The 21,654-nt window shown below is 39.4% G+C and overlaps 1 protein-coding gene across 6 annotated transcripts in view; it reads right to left on the bottom strand.

Annotated features, from left to right (window-relative positions):
• Positions 1-21,654, bottom strand: part of CTNND2 (catenin delta 2) — a 1,187,410-nt gene that overhangs the window by 459,777 nt on the left and 705,979 nt on the right. For 5 of the 6 annotated variants that reach the window (XM_073332333.1, XM_073332332.1, XM_073332334.1 and 2 more), the window contains one exon: positions 13,150-13,696. In XM_073332333.1, coding sequence (XP_073188434.1) covers positions 13,150-13,696 — 547 coding nt within the window. Of the gene's footprint in view, positions 1-13,149; positions 13,697-13,985; positions 14,005-21,654 lie in introns of those variants that run through there. The other variant, XM_073332337.1, reaches the window with a different exon arrangement.

Raw genomic sequence — 21,654 nt, 5'->3', positions numbered from 1 at the left:
CTTGCATAAAACTACCCAAAATAAGTCCAATTGAGGACACAAACCTGATGGCTACAGATATGGCAGCACAACTGAGTCATTTTTCTAGTAACAAAAAGTCAAAAACTAAAAGCAAAACAAAAATCAAACAAAACAGAATCAGAATAAATACATCTTGCATTTCTTGCACTGATTCACAAAGCTCACTAGATTCTGGTTGCAGCTGATGGTATGGGAAGGAAATTCCAGAGGGGGGGGCCGTAAATGGAGAATGAGTTCTAATGTTCTAAAGAGTTCAAGCCCCGGAACTAACACCAAGAACTGTCCATCTAATTTTAACTAGCATAGTAAATGCTGCAATGGGGATTTTGGGTCAAAAACTCTCTTTCAAAGAACTGGGTCCCACCTGAATCTTTCTGAACTTTAGTGGTTATCACAAGCACTCACAATTGCACTGAGAGCAAACATGAAGGCAGACCTCTGACAATGTGTTGTGTATTCACTGCAGTTTGCCATACTCATTATATGGACAGTTGTATTCCGCTTTAGTGGAAAAGGAGAAGCTGAGCTACTATAGACCAGTCAACCTGACCTCAATACCTGCAAATGTACTAGAGCAATGTATAAAACATTCCATTTGCAAATACCTGGAGGATGAAGGGATGATCACCAGCAAGCAGCAGGGACTTACCAAGAACAAATCATGCCAAACCAGCTTGATTTCCTTCTTTGCCAGTGAAACTGGTTTGGTGGATAGGGAGAATGCAGAGGACATAATATACCTGACTTTAGCAAGGCTCTTGACCCAGTCCCACATTACATTCTTGTAAGTAAGCTGGAGAAATGCAGGCTCAGTAGAACTACCATTAAGTGGATACATAATTGGTTAAACAACCACAAACAAAGAGTAACTATTAATTAAATAATGTCCTAGTGGAAGGAGGTCTCAAGTGGGGTTCCACAGGGATCTGTTCTGGGTCCAGTGTTATTTGACATCTTTATTAATGAGCTGAATGTAGGAATAGAGAACATACTAATTAAATTTTCAGATAACACAAAGTTGGGGGGGGGTTGCAAACACTTTGGAGGATACAACTAAAATTCAGAGAGATCTTGATAAATTGGAGAACTGGACTATACACAACGAAAATGAAATTCAATAAAGACAAATGTAAGCTGCTACACTTAGGGAAGAAAAACCAAATGCACAAATACAGAATGGTAGTTGTGGTGGATCACAACCTCAACATGAGTCAACAATGTGATTCTGTTGCTATCATAAATATAAAGGGAAGGGTAAACACCTTTAAATCCCTCCTGGCCAGAGGAAAAGCTCTTTCACCTGTAAAGGGTTAAGAAGCGAGGATAACCTCGCTGGCACCTGACCAAAATGACCAATGAAGAGACAAGCTCAAAGCTGGAGGGGGGTAGAAACAAAGGTTCTCTCGGTCTGTGTATTGCTTTTGCCGGGACCAGAGCAGGAATGCAAGTCAGAACTCCTGTAAAGGGCTAATAAGCAATCTAGTTAGATATGCGTTAGATTTTGTTTTGTTTAAATGGCTAATAAAGTAAGTTGTGCTGAATGGAATGTATATTCCTGTTTTTGTGTCTTTTTGTAACTTAAGGTTTTGCCTACAGGGATACTCTATGTTTTGAATCTGATTACCCTGTAAGGTATTTACCATCCTAATTTTACAGAGGTGATTCTTTTACTTTTTCTTCAGTTAAAATTCTTCTTTTAAGAACCTGATTGTTTTTTCATTGTTCTTAAGATCCAAAGGTTTGGGTCTATGTTCACCTATGCAAATTGGTGAGGATTTTTATCAAGCCTTCCCCAGGAAAGGGGGTGTAGAGTTTGGGGAGGATTTTGGGGGGAAAGACGTTTCCAAGCGGGATCTTTCCCTGTTATATATTTGTTAGACACTTGGTGGTGGCAGCAATAAAGTCCAGGGGCAAAAGGTAAAATAGTTTGTACCTTGGGGAAGTTTTAACCTAAGCTGGTAAAAATAAGCTTAGGGGGTTTTTCATGCAGGTCCCCACATCTGTACCCTAGAGTTCAGAGTGGGGAAGGAACCTTGACAGTTGCAAAAAAAAAAAAAAGTAAATGCAATTTTGGGTGGCATTAACAGAGGTATAGCATGCAATTCATGGGAGGTGATAGTACTGCTCAACTTGGTGCTGGTTAGGCCTCCAATGGAGTACAGTGTCCAATTTTGGTCACTGCTATATAAAAAGGATGTAGGGACACTGGAAAGGATACACAGGCAAGATACAAAAATGATCAAAGGGATGTAAGCCATATGAGCAAAGGCTGAAGGAACTGGGTATGTTTAATTGGGAAAAGAGCAGATTAAGATGGGGACATGATAGTGGTCTTCAAATACTTGAAAGGCTCCATAAGGAAGATGGAGAAAACTTGTTCTCTCTTGCCACAGAGAACAGGACAAGAGGCAAAGGGTTCAAACTACAGCATAGCAGATTTAAATTAAATCTCAGGAAAAAAAACTTCCTAACTGTAAGAACTTCCCTACTGTAACTAGAACAAATTGCCTAGGGAAGTCGTGGAATCTCCTTCACAGAAGGTTTTCAAAAAGAAGAGTGGTAGCCATCTGTCTTGGATCATTTAGATGCAACAAATCCTGTGGGGGTTAGACTACATGACCCTTGCAGTCCCTTCTAAAAAAAATGGAAAATTTTTGCCTTACCCATATTAGAAAGCAATAGTCAGAGACTGGTCATTCATAGTTAATGAAAGGCAAGCTAAAGGAACTACCTGAAAATCTGGGGATTGTGATGAATCAGACAGCACCAAAAGATTTTAAAGCATTTTTGCAAACTTGACTGCAGCAGATATCACCTCCACTCAACTCTGCAAGTGCTTTATCTTGGCCAAAAGCATAACTTTCAATTTATCTGAGCTGAGACACAGCCTATTCACTTTTATGCAGATCTCTATCTTGCTCTTCAAGAGTAAGAAGCTTGCAAACTCTGGAGTCAGTGAAAAGGAGATGTAGAGCTAAGCATCTTTAGTATATTGAGGACACTGCAGCCCAAAACACTTCACAATCTCACTTAGCAATTTCTCAGACATGCTGAACAGGAAGGAGGACATGATGGAACTCAGAGAGACAAGTCTCCCCACAAGAGAGCCACTGAGGAGGTCAAGTAGTTGTCTAACACTTGCCACACATACTTCCATTGGTTTGAGGTTTGTAGTTGCTATGACCAAGGAGAAGGAAGTTCTATTTATCTCAAGCTGAGCCACAACAGAGGACTGTAAAATTTCTCCACAGTGCAACTAATTATACCTGTAGCAGGTTCTCCAATATCAGTGTTCAGTCTTCTCCCCAGCCACTTCATCCACTACATACAATTTGTATACCATAAAGACCAGCAAGGACTATAAGGATGTCTACTATAATAAGGCATGCCCTTACTCCCCTCCAGGATATGAAGAACATGGTGAGTGACCAAAGAATCTTGACACACTTATTATCAACCTCCTGTCTTTCATGCCAAAGAGATTTGCATTCTATTGTGCAGGGGTTAGCATTACAGTTTCTGATCTGAAATGAGCTAGAATTTGTATCACATAAACTATGTAGCACCTGCATACATGAATGGGCACAAACTGAACATATGAATGTATCCATTCTGATATAGACAATAGAGCAAGAGGGCTTTTTGTTTAAAAAGATATTAATTACCCCTCCATCACTATCCCCACACCTCTGGAGCCAGAAAGGTGCAGGGGAGTCTCCCCTGTGCCTCAGCACCATGGCCCACGCAGTGTCACCTCCTGTCTCCACCCATGTGAGCTTCAGGACAAAAGGAACTGCTGGGAGGAGCTAATGAAAGATTCTCTTAGCAACAGAAAAGTGTCTGAAGCAGGTACAGCCATACCATGGAGGAACGGAGACCCAGCCAGGACTGCCACTTCCTAAGACCCAGAACTGCGCAGGGGATACCACCTCCCCAGGGACACCAACGCCCATGTAGCCTCACCCCTCCCTGAAGCCATGTGAGCTTGGGGACAAAAGAAACTGCTGGAAGAAGCCAGCCAGAAACTCAGCCAGCAGGAAAGAGAATAGCAGCTCTAGCAGAGACCTGCTTTGGACTCTGAAGAATTCATCAGTGCCCGACAGCTGTGCACATTTTTTACTCTGGACATTCTCTCCCCTCTGCAGTTTGGTTGTTTGCTCCAACTCCTCCATGCTCACCCTCACAGTCTGTTCATTTCAGCTTCACTCCATCCTCCTCTTATATGCTTTCTGTTCAGTTTACCCCTCTGCCTCCCTTTTCTCTCTATTCAGCCAATCCTTTCTCTACAAAACCCTCTCTTTTTTAATACGAGAAAGAAAAAAAAAGCATGGAACTAACATGACATTTGCAGACCATCACGTTGTTCACTCTGCTTTTATGTTATATTCCTTATCCCCCAACTCTTTTTTCACTTATTTAAATTGTAAGGTCTTCAGGGTAAATAGTGTCCCTTACAGTATGTTTGTGAGTAATACAGGGGGTTCCTGTTCTTGGTTGAAGTCCCAAGGCAGTACTGTAACGCTAACTAATAATAATCATTGAAGGAACAGGAATGAATGAGAATTAGCAATAAAATAAGAGAAATAAAATCAGCCAGATAGTGCAACTATGACGTTTTGTACTTGCATCAACTTTGGGACCAACCTCAGGATTTTTACTCCCCAGGCAGGTGAAAAATCATTCGTATGTTGCACGAAACAGCTTGGCATCACAAGGTGTAGAAAGGAGGCCAAATTTTAATTTTCGGAATGCTCTCTGACCCGGAAACTAATGAAGACATATTACTGGAGGCGTCAAAATAGCCTTGTGTTTCACCTTGCTGGCAAAAAGGAAAGTGCCAAAACAGAGAAAAGAATAGTAGGGGTGAAAAAAATTAGAACATGAACTTTCTGTCCCAGAAGTAAAGGGTATTCACAATGCTCAAATGTGTAAAGGTTGTATCAGGTAGGAACAGAAAATTACTAAAATAATAAAAATAAAAACAAGAATAACCCATCCTAGTAGAAATTAATAAAGCAATGTTGTTCTCTTTTAAACAGAGAATTCTATGAAAATAAATTAAGACGGAGTTAAGGAAAACACTTGAAAAATATTGTTTTCTTTTTGTTATGGTCCAATCTCATCCGTGGTTGAGACCTCTGATTAAATGTAAAAAAATTGGGGCTATGAATTTCTCTTCCTTCTTTTGTCCAAAAAAGCAAAGCTGTTCTTCACAACAGGCTATCTATTAGCTCAGTTTTGTCTAAGGATGCAGTTTCGAGGCACAGAGAACAATTTATCCTGTGTTGGGAGTCTATTTTGGTTAGTTGTTAATACATTATATGTATTTTTCATTATTTATATTTATGCTCAGAAATTGTATAAGGGATACATTTTAATCTCTAAATAAACAAACAAACAAATATTTGGGGGCTAAAACATGATACTGGGAATCTGGAGCCTATCACAGTCTAAATAGTATTTTATGCTCAATGCTGGATCCTCTTTAGGATTAGTAGTTTCCCCAAAGAGGATGATTTTAGCACAGTGCAGCACTAAATCTGATTCTCATGCTGGCTTTAGTTCAGCTGAAAAGGTTATTCCTCAAATGTGGAGCTAGAAGGGAAATGGCTGGATGCATGTATTTTCATGTGCGATAGTATAAAAGGTTTCAGCTTCAGCAAAAGTACACAGCACAGCATTCAAGAAAATACAGAGAATTTTGGACACATTCTGGATGATTTCTATTTCCCTTTTAATAAATGTGGTAATTGGGAAATATGTATGTCTCATCCAAAAACAGTAGAGACTAAGGACCTGATATAACACTCACTGGAGAACAAGAGTCCTTTTCTTCCATGGGCTTCAATGGGAGGTTAAGGTCTTATATGCCATGGCAAGGAAATATGGGTGGGAGGGAATACAAAGAGAGATATCATGGAGAGGAGAGGTGGGGGAGGGAGCTGGATAGGCCCCTAATATCTTGAAACAGATTAATTTGTCTCAGACCAATCAGCTAAGTTTTCCAAAGATAGGAAGCACTTCTTAATATGAATACATTAAAATTATACAACATATTTGCTATTATTTATTGTGATATATAAGAGCAAATGGATTTTATTTTTATTGTTTTTAACACCATGTACATATGAACACAACTAAATAAAAAATTGCTTATCCAAAACACGAGCACTGGGGTTTGGAATTTTTAGGAATTACACCTGCATAGGAATGAAATATCCGGCATGTAACAGATGACGTTTTAATATGGTACATCACAGTTACTAGTGATATTATACAGCCCAGGTAGCATCTTAGAGCTGAAAAGCAGCTGTGTAATATTCCTTTCACTTAACTAACATGCATGTATCATTCTACAAAATGCTGCAATATCGTAATGCTCTCTTTTGGAACCTAGCCAGTTGGTGTACATAATGATAACTTGATAGCAAGTCCAGCACTGGAGCTACGCAATCTTTGAACTTTTTGTTTGCATTTCATATTACTGTCTATTATAATACATTGCCTGGACTAATCGGGAATGTGGAATAATATTTTAGATTATCTGTTATATCCCAGGTCTTCTAGCATCAGCATAGACATAGGAATTGTTATAGTGGCTCAGAGCAGTGGTTTATCTAGACTAGCTTCATGTTTCTGTGGCCAGTGACAGATGCTTCAGAAGAAGATTCATAATGGGCAAATATGGAATAACCTGCTCACTGAAGAAGTTTTTTTCCTACATTTATATTTTTTATCCTGTATAATGTAATGTGGATGCTCTTCATATAATGTTAGTCCTGATCAGGATGAAATCTTTGTTAAAGTCATTTAAGAGAAGAACTATGTTCCTGTTCTGTGTTTGGCATCCAGCACCAACATCACAATCTTTAAATTAGTCCTAGACACAGAGATGACTATTATTAGTTGAACAATTAGTACGGTTGGTTTTGGAGCAGTGCAAATCTGGAATCTTCTTCCAAAGCATGAACTGTGCTGCTGCCAAGAATGACTCAGCTAGATTTTCAGGACTCTGCGTATTCACAGAGCTCTGCTGCACAACCATGAGAATCCATCATTTGATCTGCCCAACAACAGGATTTAGCCCTAAAGCTCTCATGCAAGAGTTCATCCTAAAAGAATCACAAACATTTCCTAGTACATGGATACTCAATTAACAACTAATGCATGTGTGTCTATGTATTTATTTTAAATTATTATTTTAATTGATGGTATAACAGTCTATTTAACAACTGCTACTTTTTATTCTTTGAGATAAATTAATATTATTAAACTCTGTGGGAATTGTAATTTTTTCAGAATATTTCATTGCATGCAAACTAACTCAGTCACGTTTGGGTGCAATGTATAAATTTGCATTGCACATTTTTAGTGAAAGCTAAATGCTCTTTGTAACTTTTTTGTTTTATCCTATGCTACCTTGGAAGTGAACTTTAATCTTGACTAATGGTACCTCTAAAGGGCACAAAAATATTTTAGTTCCAACCTAAAAAATTAAATTATAATGCATATATAAAATTGTAAAGGGCTCCCACCTATTATATTCTCTAACACCATTTGTGCTTGGTTCACTTTCATAAGCAGCTATTTTCATCAATAAACCAGTTAATCAATTAACACTGGTGCAAACTGCAAACAGCATGTTATTTGGTAACCAACACATATTTGTATTCACAGTTATTTGCAAGAATATGGATTTTTTTTCTGCAAAAGATACTTTGTAGAACAATATGCAACAGCTTATTGGCGTTGTAGACCTGGATGTGATAGTATATACCTACAATTACAACTTAATATTAAGCAAAGTGAGCCCCAAGTGCTGTGCCCACATCTTAAATCTACAAATGAAATAATTAAAGCTGATGAATAAATGGGATCATATCATCAAAGCAGATGCCATAAGATACACAGAAGCTTCAATATAAAAAGCCTTTCAACAAATACTGTATGTGACACAGCAAAACCTAAAAGAAGAACTGACACAACAAACACTTCAATGGTAGAATCCCATATCAAAAACACAAAAGTACCTGTTCAGCATAAAAGGGTTGTGATGAAGAACTGACATAAGGCCTTATTCTCAGACACATAATAGCATGCAAATTCCTTCAGTCAGATGGTACATACAAGACCATAATGCCAAAATATAGTTTACACAAAGGGAGCCTAACCAAGTGACAAACCGAGAGACATGGCCAGAGCTATCAGTAAGTAGTTTGCTAATGTCAGAATTCCTCAGGAGTGGATACACCATATCCTGTGACTGCTGGAGGTGAACAAGGAATGAAAAGACAGACATGGTTCTAAGAACTAAAAGGGCACTGCCCACCTATTAAGGGTCTCCTGCATATGATTTTTTTTTAATGAGTTTATGTTTTTTGCTACTTTCTACAAATAAGAACTAACAGTTCCTCTACTCCTCCCACAGAGAAGTCTATTTATAAAATAAAAAACAAACAAAACAGGAATGTCAAGCCTACTTTGGCTGGGACCCTTCTGGGTCATCAGAGGGATGTACATTGTGAACCCTCCGACATTAGTTGAAGAGATTGTGTTGTTTTAACTTGAAAAAAGATATCCTCTGTCAAGTGTTAATTAGTCATTTTTATTGGAGTTAAATAAGTGTTAAGATAAGAAAAAAACAAGCCTTGCTCTGTTTTCAGTTTCCTGAGATATAATTTCACTAGTTTACAAGGTACTATACTGTCTTCCTGTACTTCTGAAAGACATGTACTTCTAATGTAAAAAACCAAACAGAAATGCTCCTGAGGTACAGAACATCACAGGTGAACATCCAGCACCCGCATTTGCATCCTTATAATATGATTGTGTGGTGTCTAATGCAAAGTTTGTCATATCAGGTGTCATCGGAAGGCTCATGATGCACTGAGAATTGTTGTTATGGTAATGTTATTGTAATCATTGTTATAGTAATGTTATAGGTTGTAATTTCATATACATAGTTATGAGGCTGAGAATATGTCCTCATGGCTTAAAGCAAGCCCAGGCAAAAACTCTCACAGAGCAGAGGGGCAGTTCACACCTCATCAGGGCATGTATGGGACAAACCCAGTCCAGCCTCACAGGAACAAAGGACATTGGCCTAAGCAACAACAAAGGATCTGTCGGACTCTCGAGTGAGTCACCCCCCTTCCTTTGGTCAGGTTGGGACTGTGATGAGGTAATTCTCACCTGACTCTGAAGGGGGGAGCAAAGCCAAGAGGGAAGAAAGGACATGATAAAAGGGAAAGATGTTTGCCATGCTCTTCCTCTCTCTTCCACCTCCATCTACAGACATCACCACCAAGCGACTGAAGCACTGATCAAAGAGGAGAGCCTGGCTGAAGGGCAACCAGCCAGCCTGTGGTGAGAAGTATCTAAGTTTGTAAGGGCATTGAAAGTGTTAAGATCAGCTTAGAATGCGTTTTGCTTTTATTTCATTTGACCAAATCCTTGTTATGCTTTGACTTATAATCACTTAAAATCTATCTTTCGTAGTTAATAAATTTGTTTGTTTGTTCTACCTGAAGCAGTGCACTTGGTTTGAAGCATGTCAGAGTCTCTCCTTGGGATAACAAGCCTGGTGCATACCAATTTCTTTGTTAAACTGACGAACTCATATACGCTTGCAGCGTCCTGCAGGCATAATTGGACACTGCAAGACGGAGGTTCCTAGGGCTGTGTCTGGGACCAGAGATATTGGCTAGTGTTATTCTGTTGCAAGTAGCTGGGAGCAGCTTACATGCCAGAGGTTGTGCGTGAAGAGCCCAGGAGTGGGGGGTTCTCACAGCAGAGCAGAGTAAGGCTGGTTCCCAGAGTCAAGGATTGGAATGACCTAGCAGATCACCAGTCCAGATAACACCAGAGGGGAATGTCACAACACCTTTTTGACAAAATAATCAGGCCTTCTTATACATCATAAAGAAGAAAATGGGGGGGGGGGGGAAGAGGGGGAGGGTGGAGGCAAGCCCATATTCTCATTTGCAGGCCATCTTTAAGGCTTAATAAATGACTTGCTTTAAAAATGTCCTTTTCCCTTTGCAGTATTGTAGGTCCAAAATTAACTTGTTTTTAATACCTATATTTAGATCTGGCTACCACAATTAATATGTATTTTAAAAAATTTAAGACAAATATAGATGCCAGTGTCTTTTGGCTCCAACCTTTTGCAAGTCAGGTGTACAAGAAACCCTTAAAAATATATGTATAGCCACTATTGGCCTATCAATCCAGAAGGCAGCGTAATGCTGAATCTTAGGGAGTCAGGGCCATAGGCGTTATCTCTATTCTGATTGTATTGGGGATGGGGTCACTGTGCTGGTGTGCAGACCCTGAGGGTGGGAGTTGCTCATTACCCCTTGGCATCAAACCACCTGGCCAACAAAGGAGCGGTGTTGATAGGCTATAGAAGATGCCTTCATACCTCAAGGATGGTTAGCACAATACAAAGCTCACCAGCTCTTAAGGTGTGTAAGAGGAGATAATAGAGACTTCTTTAGAATTTCTATGGGTAGGTCCCTACCAAATTCACGGCCATCAAAAACACATCACGGACTGTAAAATCTGATCTCCCACCATGAAATCTGGTCTTTTGTGCTTTTACCCTGTACTTTACAGATTTCACACGTGATACCAGCGTTTCTCAAACTGGGGGGTCTTGATCCAAAAGGCAGTTGCGTGGGGGGGGGGAGAAATGGTCACAAGGTTATTTGGGGGGGGGTCTGCAGTATTGCTACTCTTACTTCTGTGCTGCCTTCAGAACTGGGCAGCCAGAGAGCAGTGGCTGTTGGCCGGGTGCCCAGCTTTGAAGGGAGCACCATGCCAGTAGCAGCACAGAAGTAAGGGTGGCAATGCTATACCATGGCACCCTTACTTCTGCGCTGCTGCCTTTAGAGCTAGGTGGCCGGAGAGTGGTGGCTACTGACTGATGGCCCAGCTCTGCAGGCAGCAGTGCAGAAGTGAGGGTGGCAATGCCATACCCGTGCCCTCCTTACTTCTGTGCTGCTGCTGGTGGAGGCTTTGTCTTCAGAGCTGGGCTTCCAGCCAGCAGCTGCCACTCTCCAGCAGCCCATCTCTGAAGGTAGCACCATCGGCAGCAGCAGTGCAAGAGTAAGGGTAGCAGTACTGCATCCCCCTGCAATAAACTTGTGACACCCCCCCCCCCACACACACACACACAATTCCTTTTTGGGTCAGGACCCCTACAGTTACAACACCATGCAATTTCAGATTTAAATAGCTGAAATCATGAAATTTACGATTTTTAAAATCCTAAGAACGTGAAATTGACCAAAATGGACTGTGAATTTCGTAGGGCCCTACCTATGGGTAAAGATCACCGCTCTACAGATTGATTGTAAATAGTAGGAAAGCCAGAAGAATCTTAATGATCAAACTTACAAGTGACAAACAATTTTAAACATAATTTACCCTTTGACCTGCTGACATTGGCAGTTTCTTCCATGCTTATTTAAATTTTATAGAATAATTTTCTTACTCCATAAACACAAAGCAGTCCAAAATTCAAAATATTGGGAAGTTTTAACACATTTATAACAATATTTTATAATGTGCTATTGTATGCCTTGGGCAGAAGTGTGTTTTCTTGAGATTTGTGGAGAAAGGGAGCCCCTCAAGAGGTGTGTGTGTATACATTCTTATAACTGCTAAGCATAATACCACCTGAAGAAGAGCTCCATGTAAGCTCAAAAGCGTGTCTTTCTCACCAACAGAAGTTGGTCCAATAAAATATATTGCCTGATCCACGCTGTATCTAAGCATAATACCACATCATCTGTGAAAGGAATAAAGAGTATTTGACAGCAATAGTGGTCAAGTTGTCCAGAGTTCTCTATTTAGACCTCATTCAGTTAACCCTACCGATGAAAACTTTTAGGCATACTAAACCTAGAAATTAAATGCTATAAACTCTGGTTCTTCTGCTAGCTGGACTCCTTTGATTCAATGCTTTTACAGGAGATTTTCCAAATAACTTTTAGGAAAACAGAACAAGAAGTTAGGATCATCTCCTTCACTGTCACTTAATTTAACCTAATTTTTTGGACAGCATAACACTAGAGTTGCATATTATGATGCTGACAGTTTTTGGTGGTGGTGGAGGGTAGGGGGAATTAATTGCAAAAGGGCACTTGGGTAACCTGCCTGATAATATACTGCAAATCCTTGTATGAATCCTGTTCATCTTCAAATTTATCTATTTATGTCAGACAAGAGAACATATGAGCACAGTGGCTGTTACTATAGCAATGAAACTCAAATGATTTTAAGAGAGAACAAAAATTCACCATTGCAAGAGACTCAGATCTGTAGTTAGGTGATTTAGAAGACAAAACAGCCTCTCAATTTCAGGATCTGGCTAAAAGTTTGTGCTTCTTGGAGAAATGAAACTGGTGATTCCTGCTTGTTCCATAATCCATAGTAAATACCACACGGCCATCACATATAATTCAGTATAATCTAGCGTATTTGAAATTTCTGCTAAGAAGTAGTGCAGAAATTGTCAATTACAGCTAATCACATCAGACCAAGGAAGGGGCATTCCCGTACGTGAGGTTTTTGTTAAAAAGGGGGGACGGGCAGTAGAGAAATAACTTATTGTGGTGGAATGTTCAGTACTTTGATTGTGCTTAAAAAACAGGATTTCAGTGCTTAATGCTGCAAGTCCCTTAACCTTCTCAATAAAAGATTTACCTAATATTTAAAAGATCTGATTAATCAATATGAGTAAAGAGGAGTGGTTTTTTTATAAGGTTTACAGCTAACTGGTGACTGAACTGAAACCATAATTCTCACTCAAAAGGTAGTTTTCAAAAAGACCCTCCAAATTCTTTAATCTTCCTGACCCCTTAATGTCTTGTATTCATTAATTTAATTGTCTTATATGCAGCTGCTGCTATATGGATACATTACTTGTAACAGATACATTTAAAACACAATTTTTCAAACAAGATATATTTAGAGGTCAGAGTTCCCGAATTAATCTTTTTTCCTCCCTCATTCGTGTAAACATAATAATGTAAGCCAAATATAAAAACATTTTAACACGAAACCAGGCTGCCCATGTAGACAATGAACAAAACACTTAAAGAGTTAAATGGCTTCATTTACCTGCTAGGGTGCCAGGCCTCTGTAGGGTAGCAGTGGCATATAGCTCCTGGGAATGCTTGCTGTACTGATCTGATGTGTGGACCAGCCGTTTGGTAGGAGACAGAGTAGCATAAGTGCCAATGGTGGAGCTTAGCTGATGTATAGGAGAGGAGGAAATATTAGACTGGATGGTGGGTGGAGACGTCACATGAATTGGGGAAGGAGAAAGTCCAGCTGAAGACACAACAATATTGATTGGTGAGCTGGTGCTGTAAGACTTGGCTAGCCGGCTTGGAGACTGCTTGGGAGAAGAGACCCGCTGCGTGGTGCTGTATCCAGCGCTCTCCGATGCTGAACCCACCCGCTGGAGCTTGGTTGGAGAGCCCACCTGCTGCATGGACAGCGGGGAGCTCACTCTCTGGGCTGGCAGAGTGGAGCTGGAGTAATAAAGTGTAGAAGAATGCTGGGAATCAGGCAAATGGAACGCGCTCCCATGGCTTGGCACAAAGGACTCTCTTGACTGAGAAGGTTCAGATCCAGCTAAATGGGCTGCTCGACTAGTTGTGCCCTGTACAGAGGAAAGAAAACAGAACCATCAGCAAGAGAGACAGAAAAGAAAAAGAGGAAAGGAGTTAAATATATTTTTAACCCAGCCTCAAAAATGTAACCACTTTGGTATAGAGAAAATTCAGTGCTACAGAAAAAAAACAAAACAAAAACAAAAACCCTTTTATGACCTTAATAAGGTTTGAAACAAATGCCTTTAGGATTAAGAGACTAATCTGCTAAAACATTTTTGTCCTTTAACAGAATATATTTCACAATTCAAGTCCACAACAGTAAAAAGTTCCCTTTACCATTCAAGTTGATATCTGGTTTAATGTATATTTTACTTTTATACAATCGTTGAATATTGTTATTAAACAGTTTCTTGTCCTGAAACACAATGAAATAGTTACAGTTTATCCACCAAAACATTTAGTCTGGAGATTTTTTTTAAACAGCATCATTTCAAACTTTTATTTTCTTTACACTCCCCATGTTAGCTCACTAAAAAAAAAAAAAAAACACACAGGCGTTCAAGAAGCATTTTAGTTGACAAACTTTCTTCATTGAAAAGCAATTAACATCCTTGTTATAAGAGGAGACTAGCCAGAATAATATACTCCTCAGAATTTGCTGCTGCTGCCACCACACAGACTGATTTCTGCCATTTGAAATCAATAAATACATTTTTAAAAGAGATGTAGACTTTCAAATCAGGCTCTTGCAGTTGTAAAGGAATTATGCTTTCCAGTACAGAGAAATGCTGCAACTGAAACCGAAGATACGAAAAAAGCAGAACAAAAATGTCACCCTTCCTAGCGTGTGAAAACCCAGCTCCACATCTCTCTCTTTCTCTTCTCTCTCTCAGTGCCTGTGTGTGTGTGTATCTTTTCTCTCTCTCTCTCCCCCTTTTTAAGAGCCCCCTGCAGCTGTGTCTTCAGAGAGAAAGGCAGTTGCTTCTTATTTATTTACAAGGCACAAAAGAAAAGGAGGGCAGGGGTGGAGCTGTGGAGGGGGTGGGTACTTTCCCTGAATCCCATCCAGAAAGAAATTTGCATTCGAATGAAAACAGTGCATTGCCAGCCACTTTTGCACAGGAGGTCTTAGATCTTCCTAGCAGCATGTAGTGCAGCACAAAGTTTTCCTTAAATCTTGTAATTTAGACAGAGGGAGAGAGAATACTCAGCAGATGCTACCTGTTAAAAATTTCAATTATGTGCCTGAGCCCCTTCTGGAACAGCAAAGAATAGAATGTATACTCTTATCTCCACAGCATTCCAATTTTTATCGGGGATCTTAGGCTCAAGAGATCATCTGTGGCTGTTAATCTGGTAACATTAAAATCCTCTAATAACAGCACCCTGGAGTGAGAGATAGCTGAGCATTCTGTTGCAAGACAGTCTCTTGTTTCAAATACATTCTCTCCCCCGTTCCGCCCCCCCCAATCATGAAGAGGATTATTTGAAACCTTAAACAGTACTCCAAATCCTGGAAGTTGATAGTGCAATTTGAAACATTCCAATCAACGCTTTTTGGATTTTTTTTTTAAATTCAGACAAAAATGTATTTAGAAAAGAGACAGCTTTTTTTAAATACTGCAAATACTTTTATTTTAATATGTGAAACAATCCTAAATTCTCTAACGATGAACTTCAAAAATTGTATTGCTTTGTATATGTATTACTTTTATTAGTACACTGGCGGGCGGGGTGTTGTTTGTTTTTTAAATAATGTCCTGTATGGAAGCAAGTGAAACAAAAAAAGGAACCAATTTATCCCTGGTATACAACTCTATTTATTTTGACTCAATTGATTTCAGTGAGTTACCTTCTGGATGAATTTGGCCCATTGTACGAGGAAAGAAATAAAAGATGATCAGTACAAGTTGCTGTAAGCTTGCATTGTCTGTGCAAAATCTTAGTTATTTTTACTTCTCTTGTATAGCTGGGGTCCTCCCCTGATTATGTGTGCTTTACTTAGTGTTGGGAAGAATATTCTAACATATTTTTATCTCGGTATTGGTAATAAGAGGGTATAAGCAATATTATCACACAAATCATGTGTTTCAAAGGACTTTTCAGCTTTGTACTTCAGAAAGGTAGTAGGCATAGTAGTTCATAGTAGAGTTGCTAACAAAGATAGTAGACTGTAAACAAAGATAAGACATTTCAAATCTCACATACACAGAGAACTGCTTTGTCTACACCCCAGTGGAGGATAATCCTCACAGGGGGATAAAAGGTATGAGAATGGAAAACTCACTACACATAAATTACCTCTCCTCCCCTCATCTCTACTCATGGCAGCAAGATCGCTTGAAAGACTAAAGGACGCATAATTGAAATGGGGGGAATGGTCCTGGCCCGGAGGTTTTCCAGCCAGTACAGACTGCTGAAAGCTTTTGGGTGAGAGAAACCTTTTTGCTTTTAAACCTGTTAGCCTTGGAAAAGTTTAGAAATTAGCTTGTGTTTATCTGTTTATTTCTTTTGTTACCAACTCTGACTTTTATGCCTTATCACTTGTAAATCACTTAAAATCCATCTTTCTCTAATTAATAAACTTGTTTTATTGTTTTATCTGGATTCAGTGTGCATATGGATTGAAGTGCAAGAGGCACTTCTCTTGAGATAGCAAAGCTGGTGCGCACAATCATTCCCAATGTTGCAATGACAGACTATGAGCTTGCACTGTTCAGCAGTGCACTGTACAGTGCAATACACACATTCCTCGGGTGCAAGGCTGGGGCTGGGGATATATGGGTGTCACTCTGCATCTCTTCCTGGATGGCTGGGAGACCATTCATGTAAAAATCTGGGAGTGATTTTACTTGCTAGTGGCTGTGCATGAGCAGGCTAGGAATGGCTGATCTGACAGGAAAGCAGTGTAAAAGGCAGCCCAGGCTAGAGAATTAGGGAACTCAGCAGTTCAACAGTCCAGGTTGCACAGTAGGAAAGAAGAAGTGGGACCACAAAGCACTGAGGCTGGGGAGGAGATTAAAGATAATGTAGGTACGGCCCAGCACCTAAATGAATACTTTGCCTCAGGTTTTAAAAGGGTAATGAGGAGCTCAGGGGCAGTGGCAGGGTGGCTAATGGAGGCTAAATGATGATAAGTAAGTAAAAATGACCACATACAAGGTGGAAGCAAAACTCAAATGGCTTAATTGGACCAAACTGGGGAGCCTGGATAATCTCCATCCAAGAATATTTAAGGAACTGGCACGTGACATTGCAAGCCCCATAGCAAGGATTTTTAATGAATCCACAAATTTGGGGGTTTTACCCTATGATTGAAGAATTAGAAAGAGAGAAACTGTCTTTAAGAAAGGACCAAAAAAGTGATCTGGGAAACTACTGGCCCATTCATTCCACCTCACTTGTATGCAAGGTCTTGGAACAAATTTTGAAAGAGAGAATAGCTAAGAACATAGAGATAAATTGGCATAAAATACAATATGGTTTTACAAAGGTTACATCTTGCCAGACCAACCGGATCTCTTTGTTTAAGAAGATAATTGATTTTCTAGACAAAGACAATGCAGAACCTCTAATCTACCTGGATTTCAGTAACACATTTGATACAGTTCCACATCGGAAATTACAGTTAAATTGGAGAGGAGGAAGATTTATACAAGAATCAAAAGGTGGGTAAGGAACTGATTAAAGGGAAGAATATAGTGGCTCATGATGAACTGTCAGACTAGAAAGAGGTTATTAATGGAGTTCCTCAAGGATCAGTCTTCAGACCAATCTTTAACATTTCCATTAATGATCTTGGCATGAAAAGTGGGATAGTGTGCTAATAAAATTTGTGGATGGTACAAACTTGGGAGGTATTGCCAACATGAAGGAGGATGGGAATATCCTACAATATTTGGACAATCTTAAAGACTGGAGTAATAGAAATGGGATAAAATCTACTAGTGCAAGGTAATCTATGCATCAAGGAAATCTATGCATGCACATAGGAACCAACAACAAGAATTTTTGCTATAAGCTGGGGACATATCGGTTGGAAGAGACAGAGGATGAGAAAGACCTGGGTGTATTGGTTGATCACAGGAAGAATATGAGCCACCAATGTGATGCACCTGTGAAAAAGGCTAATGCCACTCTAGAATGCATTAGTTGAGTTATTTCCAGTAGAGACAGGAAGTGTTATTATTATCACTATACATGACACTGGTGAGATCTCAGCTGGAATACTGTGCGCAGTTCTGGTCTCCCGTTTTTAAGAAAGATGAATTCAGTTTGGAATAGGTGCAGAAAAGGGCTACTAGGATGATCAGAGGAATGGAGAACCTGCCTCACGAGAGGAAATTTAAGAGTTTGGCTAGTTTAGCCTAAAGATATGATAGCTTTCTACAAATACATCAAAGGGGTAACCAAAAAAAGCGAGGACTTATTTAAGTTAAGGGCCAATGTTAACATAAGAACAAATAGATAATATGGCCATCAATAAACGTAAACTTGAAATTAGACAAAAGTTTCTATCCATCAGAGGACTGAAATTCTGGAAGAGCCTTCCAATAGGAGTAATGGGGCAAAATATCTAATTTGCTTTAAGACTGAGCTTGATAGTTAACGGAGGGGATGGTACGATGACATTGCCTACAATGTATTATGGCCCATCTGCACCTGGTATTAGCAAATATCTCCAATGGCTGCAGATGGGACATTAGATGGGGAGGGCTTTGAGTCAGTATGGAGAATTATTTCCCAGGTATCTGGCTGGTGGGTCTTTCCCACATCCTCAAGGTCTAGCTGATCACAATATTTGGAGTCAGAAAGGAATTTTCTCTTGGTCAGATTGGCAGAGACCCTGGGTGTGTTTCTCTTTCTTGTAAAGCACGTGACACAGGTCACTTGCTGGTTTGAACTACAGTAAATGGTGGATTCTCTGTAACTTGAAGTCTTTAAATCTTTAACTCTTTTCAAGTCTTTAAAGATCTGAAGACTTTAGTAACTCAGCCAGAGGTTAAGGACCTACAACAGGAGTAGGTGGATGAGGTTCTGTAGCCTGCTATGTGCAGGTGGTCAGAGTAGATGATCATGATGGTCCCTTCTGGCCTTAAAGTCTATGAGTATACATATGCGCTAATAAGAATGCATCACGGGATAGCTCACAGACAGCATATGATGTCAGGAACCTCTGAAGCATTCTGAAGAAGTAGAATATCCAAGCAATCTTCTCTGAGATCCTTCCTGTGCCACAAGCAAAGAAAGACAAAGGCAGAAGATTCTGGAAATGAATCACTGGCTACATAAGTGGTGTACGGCAGAGGGTTTTGGTTTTGTGAAACATTGTTGCACCTTCTGTGGGGAGAGGGGAGCTGTATAGTTTGGATGGCCTCCACCTCAGCAGAAGGGGGACCAATATTCTTGGGAACAGGCTGGCTAGAGTAGTCAGGAGGGGATAAAACTGATAGCAAAAGTGGAAGATAAAAAGAGGGATGATATGAGCACTCATTTGGCACAGAATCAAGATGGTGAGAACAAAATTAACCAAAGAAACAAAGGACACGAAGAGAAAAATTATTTAATTACCTATACATCAATGCTAGGAGCCTAGATAACAAACAAGAGGAATTGGAATTGCTCATTTATGAGCATGAATTTCATCTAGTTGGCATTATTGTAACCTGGTGGGATGATTCCCATGATTGAAATATTAAAGTCAATGGTTATAATCTACTTAGGAAGGATCAAGTGGGCAAAAGAGGAGAGGGAATGGCACTCTGTCAAAAATTACATTACCTGTTTCTGAGTCACAGACAACTCAGAAGAAAATGATCTTAAATGCTTATGAATCAATGTCCTAATGTTGCAAAAGCACAAGACAGGATATTAGTTGGTGTCTACTATAGACATAGCATCTGGAAGAAAGAGGAAGTTGACAGTAATGAATATAAATCAGAAGATAGGATTTATACAAAATTGCTAAGGGAAGTAAAGAGACACAAGGAGAAATCTATGGCCAGAAGAGTTAAGAACATAAGAACAGCCATACTGGGTCAGATCAAAGGTGCATCTAGCACAGTATCCTGTCTTCTGACAGTGGCCAATGCCACGTGCTTCAGAGGGAATGAACAGAACAGCTAATCATCAGATGATCCATCCCTTGTCACACATTCCCAGCTTCTGGCAAACAGAGGCTAAGGACACATCCCTGCCCATCCTGGCTAATAGCCATTCACAGATCTATCCTCCATGAATTTATCTGGTATAGTCTTGGCCTTCACAACATCCCCTAGCAAACACTTTCATAGATTGACTGTGCGTTGTGTGAAGAAATACTTTTTTGTTTGTTTTAAACCTGCTGCCTATTAATTTCATTTGGTGACCCCTAGTTTTTGTGTTATGAGGAGTTAATAACACTTCCTTATTTACTTTCTCCATACTAGTCGTGATTTTATAGACCTCTATCTTATTCCCCCTTAGTCATCTCTTTTCCAATCTGAAAAGTCCCAGCCTTATTAATCTCTCCTCATAAGAAAGCTCTTCCACACCTCTAATAGTTTTTGTTGCCCTTTTCTGAACCTTTTCCAATTCCAATATATCTTTTTTGAGATGGGGCAACCACGTCTGCATGCTATATTCAAGATGTGGATGTACTGTGGATTTATATAGAGGAAATATGATATTTTTGTCTTATTATCTATCCCTTTCCTAATGATTCCCAACATTATGTTGCTTTTTTGACTGCCACTGCAGATTGAGCAGATGTTTTCAGAGAACTATCTGCAATGACTGCAAGATCTCTTTCTTGAGTGGTAACAGATAATTTAGTCCCCATCTTTTAATATGTATAGTTGGGATTATGTTTTTTTGATGTGCATTACTTTGCATTTATCAACACTGAATTTCATCTGCCATTTTGTTGCCCAGTCACCCAGTTTTGTGAGATCTCTTTGTAACTCTTTGTAGTCTGCTTTCGACTTAACTATCTTGAATAGTTTTGTATCATCTGCAAATTTTGCCACCTCACCGTTTACCCCTTTTTCCAGATCATTTAGGAATATGTTGAACAGCACTGGTCCCAGTATAGATCCCTGGGGGACACCAGAAGAAGAGACAATATTTTTGTATTTTAGGAATAAAAAGAATCCTGACAATGGTATTATGGTAGAATTATCATTATGGTAGAATTATTAATAATCATGCAGAAAAGGAAGAAGTGTTCAATACATTTTTCTGTTTCGTATTTGGGAAAAAAGACAAAGTCTTATTATATGATGTTGATAAGTATCGACTTTTTGATTAGTATCGCAGGAGGATGTTAAATAGCAACTCATAAAGTGAGACATTTCTAAATCAGCAAGTCCAGATAACTTGCAACCAAGAGTTTTAACAGAGCTGGCTAGAGCATTAATGCTGATTTTCAATCAGTCTTGGAACACCGGGGAACTTCCAGAAAACTGGAAAGAAAGCTCATGTTGCGCCAATATTTAAAAAGGATAAAAAGGGTAAACCTGGATAATTAAAGGTCTGTCATCAATCCCGGGCAAGATAATGAAGCAGCTGATACGAGACTCAATTAATAAAAAAATAAATGAGGGTAATATAATTAATGCCAACCACCATGGGTTTATGGAAAATAGATCCGTCAAACTAACTTGACATCTTTTTTGATGAGATTAAAAGTTTGGTTGATAAAGGTAACAGTACTGATTAATATACTTAGACTTCTGTAAGGTGGTTGACTAGGTACCACTTGACATTTTGATTGAAAAACTAGAATGATATAAAATTAACTAGGCACAGATTAAATAGATTAAAAGCTAGTTTCTGATGGGTCTCAAAATGTAATTGTAAACTCAGAATCATCACCATGCAGGTGTGTTTCTAGTGAGGTCCTGCAGGGATCTGTTCTTGGACCTAGGCTTTAAACATTTTTATCAATGACCTGGAGGAAAACATAAAATTATCCCTAATAAAGTTTGCAGATGACAGAAATACTGGGGGAGTGGTAAATAATGAG

This window comes from Lepidochelys kempii, chromosome 2 (genome assembly GCF_965140265.1).
Source record: "Lepidochelys kempii isolate rLepKem1 chromosome 2, rLepKem1.hap2, whole genome shotgun sequence".
Classification (NCBI taxonomy): domain Eukaryota; kingdom Metazoa; phylum Chordata; order Testudines; family Cheloniidae; genus Lepidochelys; species Lepidochelys kempii.
This window is presented reverse-complemented; position numbering and strand designations above follow the sequence as displayed.